This window comes from Vidua chalybeata, chromosome 14, assembly GCF_026979565.1.
Source record: "Vidua chalybeata isolate OUT-0048 chromosome 14, bVidCha1 merged haplotype, whole genome shotgun sequence".
Taxonomy (NCBI): Eukaryota; Metazoa; Chordata; class Aves; order Passeriformes; family Viduidae; genus Vidua; species Vidua chalybeata.
Genome location: NC_071543.1, coordinates 2,165,001 through 2,176,922, shown reverse-complemented (window position 1 = coordinate 2,176,922; position 11,922 = coordinate 2,165,001). Strand labels below are relative to the sequence as shown.

Genomic DNA, 11,922 nt, shown 5'->3' with positions numbered 1-11,922 from the left:
CTTTTCAAAATCAGACTAGTTGGTTCTATATGCAGTTTATTGAAACTTGAAGCTTCTGAGTCACTGAGATTCTTCCTTAGTTCTAAAAGCTTTAGTGGCATAATGATCCTGTAGAAAATCAGCAAATATATTTATGGTTTCTACTCAGTTTATGGGTCCTTTTGCCTCCAATGCCTTTGTGTGTGTCTTGAGGTTGAACCACTGGATTCTGTGGTTCTGCCTGTGCAGAGAGACAGTGTGAGTGCTGTGCCAGCATCTCTGGGTACGCAACAAACACAAACTTCTCTGGCACTTGGAGGAGAGCGGGATCTTGAGCGAGCACATTCCCCAAGGTGCCAAAGCGGCTGGTACAGATCCCTGGCTCCCCATGAAGTTCTCAGATGCAGCTTTGCTGTCTGCTACAGCCACCCACTGTTCTGCAGTGTCAGCTGGGCTGGAGCTCAGATCCACCCACTCTGCAAAGGCAGAAATGCAGCCGGGCTCTGCGGCTGCCTCGGGTGGCACCTGCAGAGCCCCGGGTCCGCTCTGCAGCCACCACAGCCTCCTCCTCATCATCTTTCATCTCCTTTTCCCCCAGGATAGGGCACTACAATGCACCAAAACTCCAGCCAATTTGCTGCAGGAAGCTGTTGAGCTTTGGGCAAGGAGATGGAATAAGTCACCCAATTAGTTATAGCTGCTGGTGGCCCCTGGTGCTGGCCTGGTGTCATTTGTCAAAGCCAAGCACGGGTAGACAAGCCTGGTTCCTTTTTTCCTTACCTGTGAATACCCAGCCCGTGTTTCCTGTGATTTCAGTCACCTGCTGGGATCTTTGAGGTGTGGGAAGGAACAATTCATTCAGTTTGCTGCACTTTTTCCACGGCAGGATTTACTTCTTGTTTTCCTAGACCACAAAAACAACATCGCTGCCTTTAGAGAGCAAGGGTAGGAGCTTTCTACACCAGCCTGTCTTTAGGTCCTATTTATAAATGAGAAGAGTGAGAAAAAATGTTTAAAAACATGCAAGCTTTAAAAAGAAAACCGTGACCTAGTCGAAGAGTAAACACTAAGGAAGAATAAAAGACTGTTTTAAGAGACAGAAGCAGAGAAGGCAACAGCAAAAATGTTCAAAATGAATCTATTACTGTAAAGAGGAGGGTGTAAATCAGCAGCTCCCATCACTGACAGTTCAGAGATGCTGAGGATCTGGCTTAGCAGTGGAAAAGGAGGAAATAAAAGGAACTTTGAGTGGGAAATAAAGCAAAGATGAGAAATCCACCTATTTGCATGTGATAATTACCCATAAACATCAAGATCATGCTTCTGACCAGAAAAAAGACATCAATGGCGTAGTGTTTAAACAAGATGAAAAATTATACTGAGTTTCTGTCATTGTGAGTGGTGGTGCCACCTTTGTGCATTCAGGTAGCCCTTTAAGGTGGGGTTGCTCAGGGGGTGTCAAGAATACAACATCTTAAAAAGGGACGGGGAGCTTTTCCCATGATGGCCCTTTGGAAGTTTGTCCCCTGTGGGGCTGTGCTGTCACTGATGCGTGGTTCTCCTCCCTCACAGGTTGCCTGGTCACTATGAACCATGGCCCAGCTATACTACAAAAAGGTCAACTTCTCCCCGTACCGAGACCGCATCCCACTCCAGATCGTGCGAGCGGAGGCAGAGCTCTCGTCGGAAGAGAAGGCCTACCTCAGTGCTGTGGAGAAGGGGGACTATGCCAGCGTGAAACATGCCTTGCAGGAGGCAGAGATCTACTACAACATCAACATTAACTGTATGGATCCTCTGGGTCGCAGTGCCCTGCTAATAGCCATAGAGAATGAGAACCTGGAGATCATGGAGCTGCTGCTGAGCCACAGCGTCTACGTGGGGGATGCTCTGCTCTACGCCATACGGAAGGAGGTGGTGGGAGCTGTGGAGCTGCTGCTCAATTACAGGAAGCCCAGTGGTGAAAAACAGGTTCGTTGAGTGTTCCCCTTCAGTTTTGAGCTGTTTTCCTACCTTAGGAAGGTGCTGCTGCTCAAAGTCCTTGATGTTGGTGCATGGCTTTAAATGCCCAGAGCAGACCTGAGCAGTCCTGTTTGGATGGTAATTCTCCAGCCTGAGCAAACATGTCCTGCCTGACTTAAACACTCAGTTCTTTCTCTTTCACTCAGTGTTCTTTCCAGCCCCACAGTGTTTGTGGACACGCTGATTTATAGGCTGATTTATAGATGAGCACTTTCTAAAGGAATTTGTTTGAAATTATATTACAGTCTGTAAATATGAACTATTGCCACGCTGTTGTGCTGATATTAAGTGGAATTGCTTTTCATAAGTAAACCCTGAAAGCAGACAAGCTTATTTACAACTGCAAGCAAGCAAACAGTCTGCTGGGGTTCAGTCCTTTGCTGTAGTGCAGACAGATCATCTTCATCTCCCTCTCCAGAGAGCTCCAGGGCAGAAATGCTGAGGCAGGACATAACTTACAGCAGTGACTTGTAGAAGGATCCTTAGCTGCAAAGCCATCCCTGAGTTATGTAAGGATCTTGTGGAAAAACCAAGTCTGAATCCTGTCACTTCAAGTGTCACCTATTGTCACCAACTGTTTTTTTCCTAGTTTTCTTCTTTTCATTTGTAAGCACTACTGCCAATAATAGAATAATTTATGTATATTGCTGACCACTGATAATTTTTGTGTATTCACTGCTTAGAAAGGAACATCCAAAACTTGGATAATCCTTATATATCAAGCCTCCTTTTGAAGGGAATATGTCCCTCTGCGTGTGAAAGATTAATACCAGTCAGTCATGGAAGAAAATGTTTTCAATGCATAGGCCCCTTAGCACATAGTTTTTCAATTGTGATTTTATGTAGCCAAAGCAAGCAATCAGGATCAACCCTGACAGAATTCAAGAGTGCTCAGCTTATTATTTAGGAATGGCAGCATTGTGCATACTTGTAGCAATGTGATTCTAATATGTGGTTTAAAAACTGGAGAGATAACGAAACTCCTCTATCTGACCTAAAAATTGAACTGTTACTACTGAGTTTTAGTCTGATAAAATATAAATAGCAAAATACAGACCATCTCTTAAGAATGAGCCTTTTTTTCCTCGGTCTTCTAGAAATTTAAGCATCCTGCAGCTCAGCAGGACAGAAAACAGAACAGAAAAGTTTTTTTCAGCAGCATGAGGAATTGCCACTGATTATAGCAGGCTAATGACAAGTTTCTCCTGAAATGTCATGGAAAGCAAGTGATGGGATTCGTGTGGATTTCTGTAACATCCCTTGAATAGCAAAACTTGTGTCCACTCAAATCCCCAGCCCTGCTGGCTTAACTGGATAGAGACAGAGGTCCGTGAAATGAGGTTGGTATATTACAGCTGAAATTCAGCTCCAGCTCTCCAGTTCTCCAGTTCAGTGATCCATTTCATAGTAGGCTGTTCCATTTTTCGTTATCTCTGTGCCAGCTCTCCTTCTGTAGCTAGAATTGTATCTGCTGCAGGGTTTACAACTTGGAGGAGAGCATGTGTGGGGGAGAAAAGATGCAGTGCCAGTTTCAGCTTTATTTACAAGGTTTGTTACAAGAGCAGATTTCCTCAGTGTATTTTAAACTAGCACTGGCTTGGTTCAAGATTCTATGAACAGACTCGGATTAACTTCCCTGGCTGGGGTTCAGGTTCTTCTGGAGACTGCAGGAAGTGTTTGCTGGTAAAGGGCTGCAGGACTGGACTTCCCTTTCAGCTCTTTCACTGACCGTTCATGAGTGATGGTGAGGAACATTTATTTCATGTGTCGTGATAGGACAAGTTGGGCCAAAGTTGGTTATTTTGTCAAATCACAAAGCTGTTACAGGAGGGGTTTCTAGCTCCTGATGCTAATTCCACAGCAGTATCAATCTGCATTCATTAATTGTCCTTGCTGGACCCTTTCTCAGAAGGTCCTTTGGGAGCCCCACACCTAATTGCTTTCACAAAAAGCACCTGATAAAGCAGATTAGCACAGCTTTGTCCTCATCAGCTACTTAGATGTTCTAAAACATGTAGAAACGCTGATTTTTTGTTCCAGTAGTAACAAAAACATTGCACCTCATAGGAAGGTTTCTGTCTGACTGTGAAATTTGTAAGATGGGATCACTGCACTTCTTATATATTATTAGGTTTAGTATAATCTATTAATTAAATGCACAGAGAGTTCAATTTGCCTGCTCAAGCCTGTGTGGGGACAGCTTCTTGGCTCGTGTGTGGCAGCCTGGTGGCTGTCTCTGCTGCACTCTGGGCAGAGGTGCAGGAGCAGCATCCTCCGATTGCTCGGTATTGAAAGTTCATTCACCTGAACCTGGGCTCTGGGAGAACCTGTTGGTTCCCTTTTCCTGCTGCCTGCCTCTGAGCAGGTTGTTTGCCTTTCTCCCCGAGCCTGGTGTGTCTCTCTGGCTGCTGGGCATGAAGAGCTGTTCCTATTTGCGTCTGTTCACGTCAGCCCGGTTAATTGTTGTCTGTGCATCTCAAAAGCAGCTGAGCAGCATCATTCAGCATAATCCATTTCATGGGTGTGTATCTTCAGCCTTATCACCGTGCCACAGTCCCGACAGCAGCTCTTACAGCTGCCGTGTTCCAGCCTCTTGTGGAGTTGCAATGGCTGGATGTGGTCAGGAAAAGAGACATCCAAAACAAGGTAGAAAGCCGTGGCCTCTCGCAGGCTGGCCCTGCAAAGGCAGGTTCACACAGCAGCCACAGAGTCTCCAAGAGGAGAGCTCCAGATCCGGCTCTGAGAGCTGCCCGAGGGAAAGAGCTCTGCTTTTCCACCTGTACGATGACCTTTTCTGGGAGCAGAAGTTAAAAACCTTTCAAACACACGTAGTGACCTTTGCTGTGCTCCTTATGTAAGAGAATCAGGGTCTCGTTGATGATGTAAGGGCCGGGGGGGAGAATGGATGAAGGGGCTGGGCGGCGCAGAGGCTCGGATCCTGTTATTAAGTGAATTTTTATGAGTCATTATTCTGCAAACCTTTGCTAGACTGCTGTTTAAGCGCCATTTACTGCGAATGCCATGACAATGGCAGGGGTAAGTCACAGCCAGTAACTATAACAACCCGCTGCAGCCGGGGCTCGGCGGAGGAGCAAATTGCTCTGTTTACATGGGGAGCCTGGAGAGCCACCTCGCTCCAGAGGATGCTGCAGAGCACAGCAGAGATTAGCAGTGATGTGCTCGAGTAGATGTGTTTCTTTTTAGGTTTATCTCCAAGTGAGGTTTGTGGGCTATTTTAAGCTCTTAGCATTTCTCCTCAAATCCGTGCTGCCCAGTCCAGACACCAAGGAATGGTGTGAGCAGGGAGCTCATCCTTGCCCTGTGCTCAGCACTGGTGAGGGCACAGCTCGAGTGCTGTGTCCAGCCCTGACCCCTCAGCTTCGGAAGGACGTTGAGACACTCGAGGGCATCCAGAGGAGGCAAACAAGGCTGAGAGGGGCTGGGAACACAAACCCTGTGAGGAACCACTGAGGGAGCTGGGGGGGCTCAGCCTGGGGGAAAGGAGGCTCAGGGGTGAGCTCAGCACTCTCACAGCTCCTGAAAGGTGGCTGTGCTCAGCTGGGGCTGGGCTCTTTCTCCAGGCAGCACTGACAGAACCAGAGCACACAGCCTCAAGCTGCACCAAGGGAAATACAGGTTGGATATCAGGAAAAAGTTTTTTAAAGAAAGAGTGATAAAGTTCTGGAATGGCTGCCCGGGGAGGTGGTGGAGTCCCCATCCCTGGGTGTGTTTAACAAAGCCTGGATGTGGCACTGGGTGCCAGGGTTTAGTTGGGGTTTTTGGGGCTGGGTTGGACTCGATGATCTTGGAGGTCTCTTCCAACCCGGTGATTCTGTGAATTCTGTGAACTTAGAGCCGTTGTTTTGGGTACTGAGCTGTGAGTCTGCTGGTGGAGCTGGGGAGGAGGTTTCACCAGTTACAGGTGGGATAATGCTAATGAACTTACAGCTGTTTTGAAAGATGTGGTTGGCTGTGGGAGATTTTGGGGTCAGTGAGAAAGTCATCATGGTGCAACCATGGAAAGAGCATAGAGATGTTCTGATGTGTTTCACTCCCAGCAGAGAGTAAAGCCCAGGCTTGAATGACCCATCCTCCTCTTCAGGAACCAAAGATCTTTCCTGATTTTGTGACTTTTTTACAGGTTAACTTGTAATTTCCAAGGGTTATATAATTTACTCCAATTACTCCTCAAAGCTTTTTATAAACCACAGCTCTCTTTGACCAGTCACACAGCTGGTCACTTAAACCATAGCATAGCTTGTTTTTTTCCCAAACTCATGGCAGGCATTTGGAAATCAAGCAACCTATTCATGAATATTAAGAGGAACAACAAAATAAACTAATATTCCTAGAACCTGCAGAGGATTGTAGTCAGCAAACATGCATTTTCCAGGAAATAAAAGTGAGCCTGATCTGGTGCTCTGGTAGTTATTGTTTGATTTTCTGGGCAGTCCAGAGGCTGATGTTGTACTGCATGGTGGCAGAGGAGGAATATACTTGTACTTGGCATGGCAATCCATCCTGAGTGATGAGTGTCATGTTATTTAAATAAGACAACAAACCACTGAATAACCAACAGAAGGAGCAGGGATAGGTTTGAAATAGCAAAAATTAGCACCTGCAGATGCAGTATCGACTTTGGGCCAGGCTTTTCTCTTTGGGGGTGGACATGTTAAAATACAAAGTTGTCTGTGAATGGGACAGGTCCGTTAAATGCAGTGGCAAAACAAGGCACACAGCAAAAACAGAGATCTGGCTGGCGTCCTGTGGGGTTGAAATTAACCGGGAACTTTAAGTTATTGTTTTTTTTTCTTAATTCAGAACTACTGTATGAGCAAGGGAACATATATATGAAGCCTGTTGAATGAATTCTCCTTCCCTGTAAAATCTTCTGTCTCTCAACCTATTTGATCTTTTGAGTTTTGCTGTTTTTTTTTCCTAAAAGTGCTCTCAGATGTGATTTTTTACTATACAAACATCAATACAGTGGGTTATGTTTTCAGCCAAGCTGGAGGCTGCAGCTAACCTTCGCCAGCAAGGAGCAGGAAATTCATGTCTGAAAACTCCCATTTCCCCCCTTATTTGATTCACCCTCAATTTACCAGTAATAGCTGTATTTCCTGACACTTGGAAACCTGTTGAAATCAGTACAAATGTTCCAGATGAGGCGTTCAGGGGCCTATTTTTTCGAGCTGCCTGTGTGGGTTGCGTGGACCTTCAGCCCCCTGAGGGTGCGTCACAGCTCTCAGACCTCGCCTGCCTCTCTGCCCTCCTGCCAGGGCTGTGCTTGCAGCACACCAGACAGGTCTGTGCTGCCTGCTGAGCCCTCCTTCCTTCTTTAAGGAGCTGTAATCAGTCATCTGAATTACTCCACGTCTGTAAGCACCTCCACGGTGGCTGTTTTCTTCACAACAATCAGAGCTGACATCAGCTGTTTACATAAGGAGGGTACCAGCATCTCTCTGGTATCTGGCAAACTTAGCAATTTGCTCTCGTGGCAGATGGCTCCAAATTAAGCTGGTTCACAGATGGGGCTACAAATGCAATTCCTCAATCATGAAAATAAAAAGAAAAAAGGATCTTATGGTTTATGGCTGCGGTTCGGTTTGTTCTGATGGCCCAAAGGCCTTCTGATCAATGTGATCCATATGTATTCCAAAAGAAGGAGTTTGCAGGTGCAGCCTCTGGAACAGTGTGGTTGTGAAGAGGAAACTATAGAGAATAAAAGGCAAGTTTTTAGTCTTAGTTGCTAATCATCAGATTGGTGGAAGATTGCTGCACTGGATAGTGTTAGTGAACCTAAAATTTGACCTCAAAAGTCCTCTTTTAGGTGAGCTGATGAGTGAAAATCCACCTTAATCTTTGTTCAGATCCCACAGATGAGCAGCATAGAGACTGCTTTTTTTGAAACAGAAGATAAAGGTTGCATTAAACCATTTTATTCTTGCCCAAATCTAGTAACTTTCTTGAGACAACGTGATTTAGCTTAATTTCCCTACTCACACAGGGTTTTTGTCCTGTGTGCAGAAACCAGTGTAAAGTTTAGCCCTCACCAAGACAGCCCTTGATTCTAGACTTGCTTGTACAAGTTCATTGCCAGCCCTGTGCTACCACTGGTGGGACCTTTTAAGTCAAAAGAAACAGTTCAGTTCTCAAAAACCTCACAATATAAAATCTAGATTATGCAGGCAATTGGAAAGAGGAGAGGCTTAGGAGCAGGAATCTCTATCAAGGGATTCTGTGGCTGTCCTGAATGGTGGCTGTGGAGCATTGAACACAGAGGGGAACAGGCTGATGGGTGTGACTCAAACCACTCATTTCCATGTTAATAGGAGGGGTCCAAAGTGAAAAGGAAAGGCAGAACCTGGTTAGAAATGCTCCTGAGCAAGAGGAGGTTCTGAAGAATAGAACCGGTTAAGAAGAATATGGCCACAAGGTCTCAGTGTGGGAATATTTGAAAGGAACAATAAGGAAGAAGGATCATGTCTGAAAACAGAGAAGCAGCTTCAAAGCCTAATGGCTCCATTAGCACCCAAGCTTTTCATTATTTTTATTGATGCAGTAATAATTCACAGTTATAGTTAACATGCCTTTGACACTGGCGGCTGCCTTCGAAATGAATTCCATCTAATTAAACTAAACAACAGAGAAATCAAAGATCACTTCAGCTAATGATTACATTTAATTGTGAAATTTTTTCCTCCCTCCTCATTGCCTCGGTCCCTAGATAATCTTAAATGTAGGTGAAGAAGAACAGGGTGAAATGTCTCCTGGACTCAGGAAGTAGCATCAAGATGAAGGCAGTGGCAGATAACAGATTTCTGACAGTGGCAATAAGGCACTGGCTCCTTCTCCTGGGTCGACATAAAGGCTGTTATTATTTCCTAGGATGCTGCTGGGGGACCAGCCAAGAACTGCATCACAGCGTGCACAAACGTGCCATGCTTGTAACTGATCATACAGACAGGTGAGAAGTCAGGAATTATCCAAGAGGCTTCCCAGAGAATTGTCTTTACTGACCTGCAGGAGTGTTCTTAGCACTTGCCTGCTCTGGGCACACTGTACAGTGAATTTTCAGTCAGGTGTGATAGCTTCTCAGGATTCAGCTGGGTGGATGAACTATTTATTATAGGGCAAAAAAAAATCCTGTTTGTGCTGCTACACAAGTGAACTTCTGGGCTCTCTGTAGATCTGATGGTAAAGGAGTTTAGTTTAAAAAAAACATATTATCTACCCAGCATCCATGGATGTGCCTACTGTACCCACCTCCCTTTGCTCCTAAGCCCCCATTACAGCATCCCCTGACATCACCCAACACGTGCTTGCCTCTGGTCTGTCTGAAACCCCAAACCCAGAAGTTGGACATGGCTGTTTAGGTTCCCTGATACAGATTTGTGGGAGACTCTTCCCGGTGCAATAGTTGTAACACATTTTTTTCCAAGGGGAGCTTCTCTCTGTGGGAAAAGTGAATGTAACAAATTACAGGCTCTTGTAAAACAAAGCTCTGGGATCTATAAAGGTCTGTGAAGAGCTGCAGGGCAGCTTAGCAGGAGTCCCTCAGCCTTACCTGGCTGTTGAATAGAGCTGTGCTGGGCTGGCAAAGTCACATTTATGGCTTGTTTATCCCTGTATGAGCAGTATTTTGCTATCCCATGGCAAAATACAGCCTGTTGGGGCAGCACTTTGGTGGCAGTGCTGGTGGAATATCAAAGAGGCATTGACTGGGAGCAATATTTCTTGTCTCTGAATTGCTGCAGCGAGAGAACACTGCAATCCAAGGTCTTTGCTCTGTCATTGCCTTGGGAGGATGCTGGAAAACTGCTGAGAGGCTCAGGGCCATGAGAATCGTTGGTGCTTAGTTCATGGCAGTGAGAGAGGGCTGGTGTGCTCTAAGTGCTCCTCAGGCAGGAGATGATGAAGCAGTGCCAGGCTCTGCAGCATCAGGGGCACAGCATTGCCTAGAGGCTTTCCACTTCCTAGCACTGGCAATACCAGAGGAAGTCACTGCCTGAGTGGGAATAAAGGAAGAGCACAACCACACAGATTATTTTTTTTTCTTGTGCAAGCCCCTGCCACCTGTCTAGGTTGTCATTTCTTTCTGTTGCAGACTCTGGGGTCTTTTCAGAAGCCACAGCATCTTCTTGGTTGGTAAAACAACAGGCCAATGATGCCTTGAGAAGGCTGACCTAGAGCAGAGGCTGGACAGAGCTAAAGAATAAAGCAGGGATTGATTAAAAGGATCTCCTCAATGGATCCACCGTGGGCAGCACAAGAGCCCAGCCAGGGCTGCACCCAAGATGGACCAAAATGGTCCCAAAATGCACGAGCGCTCCTGGAGGCTCTCACTGTGATCAGTTCTGCTCCATTTGCACCTTGGAGTTCATTGTCCAATTCCAGCTCCAGCCCATGCAGTCCCATCCTTGTTTTTCTCTCTTCAGCCCACGTTGTTTGTGCTCTTGGGCCTGAGATTTGGATCATTTGTCCTTGGTGCCCAGCTGGAGAAGGAATTGTTTTGTCTCCCTGCTCTGTGCAGAGAGCTCACCATCCCCTCATATGAAGCTCAGAACTACACACTAAAGCAGAAGAGAATCTGAAAAACATAAAAGCTAAAACCTGGGGCATCACCAAAAGCACAGCTTAGTAGTCAAAATGGGGATTAATGAACCTCCTGGTCTGTGAGCATCGGGGTGTGCTTTGTGCACCACCAGGCAGCGCTGGGCTGGCGCCAGATGCAGTAGCTCACTCCTCTCCCTGACACTGTCTCATGATCCAATCTGATTTAATTTTTTGCTGAAGGAATGTGATTGAATATGAACACAACCCAAGGAAAAAGTTCTCCCTCTTCAAGCCCTGTCAGCAACATATTACCTCACTTAATGAAACATCTCTCATCCACACAAGGTGATAAATTACAGGAAGAAGGGATGTTTTATGTACAAAGATGATATAAAAGGCTGTAGATAGCATGATTATTAACCTATATTAGCACATCTTGTCCTTGTTACCACTAAGAATAGAAAATACAGAGACCAAGAACAATGAATCAAAAAGCTGGACAGCTCTCCCTCCCAGAATAAAGCCTGAAAAATATTAGAAAAAATAGTAACCATATTAAAATAAAGAGTGCCTTGAAGACAGAGCCTGCAAATTTCCAGATAACCATGGGCTGTCTTTCTTTCAGTTGTGTTTGGGGTCAGTGAAAAGCTTATCATAAAATGAAAAAATATCTCAGATGCAGCAGCATTCCAAGGTCCTTAGAGTAGTTAAGAAATTTATAGGACTGGATTAGGCAAGCTTTATAATAAAATCAGTTTCAAAGCTTAAAAACAGCATTAAAAATAAAGAATAAACCCTAATAACTTTTACTCAGAACAGCTGCTCCTATCACAGAGTAACTCTTAAAATGGTAATGAAGAAGGGTGGAAAAAGCCCAAACAAACAGCATTTTGTGTTTCCAAATGAGGGGGAAAAACCCCAACCATCAGGAATATGCCAACTAGTCTGCCTGTCCAGTCTTGAGGAGATCATTCACTTCACTCCCATGTCAGTAATTCTGGACTCACACCTGTGTTGGTGTCACAGTCTCAGGAAAAAGCTCCAGCAAGCAGCCAGGGAATCTCTGCATTTTGGGAAGATCCAGAATATTGCATTTTTGGTAGACCCATCACGTGCTGTGAGCCAGGTCCCCATGTCACTTGGGCCACTTCAGCAGCTTCATTATTGTCTGGATTTGTGACAGTCCTGAACTTCTGTGCTGTGTTTGTTCTACCTGGAGAAGCGTCCCCACTCAGTGAGCCCCAGACTGTGCAGGTGTATGATGGAGCCACGGTTCCCCGGGATAACATCACAGAGTATGTGATAAATGAGGACTACAACAGACTTGTAAAACATTCCTACACAGAGGAGAAGTCATGGCCAGGA

The 11,922-nt window shown here is 45.5% G+C and overlaps 1 protein-coding gene across 1 annotated transcript in view; it reads left to right on the top strand.

The window, feature by feature from the left end:
- The first annotated feature begins 1,572 nt into the window (after positions 1 to 1,572).
- The window catches only part of TRPC5 (transient receptor potential cation channel subfamily C member 5), a 65,580-nt gene continuing 55,230 nt past the window's right edge, over positions 1,573 to 11,922 (top strand). Inside the window, exon 1 of the mRNA XM_053955735.1 lies at positions 1,573 to 1,950. Within this exon, the coding sequence (XP_053811710.1) occupies positions 1,573 to 1,950 (378 nt within the window). The remainder of the gene's footprint in view (positions 1,951 to 11,922) is intronic.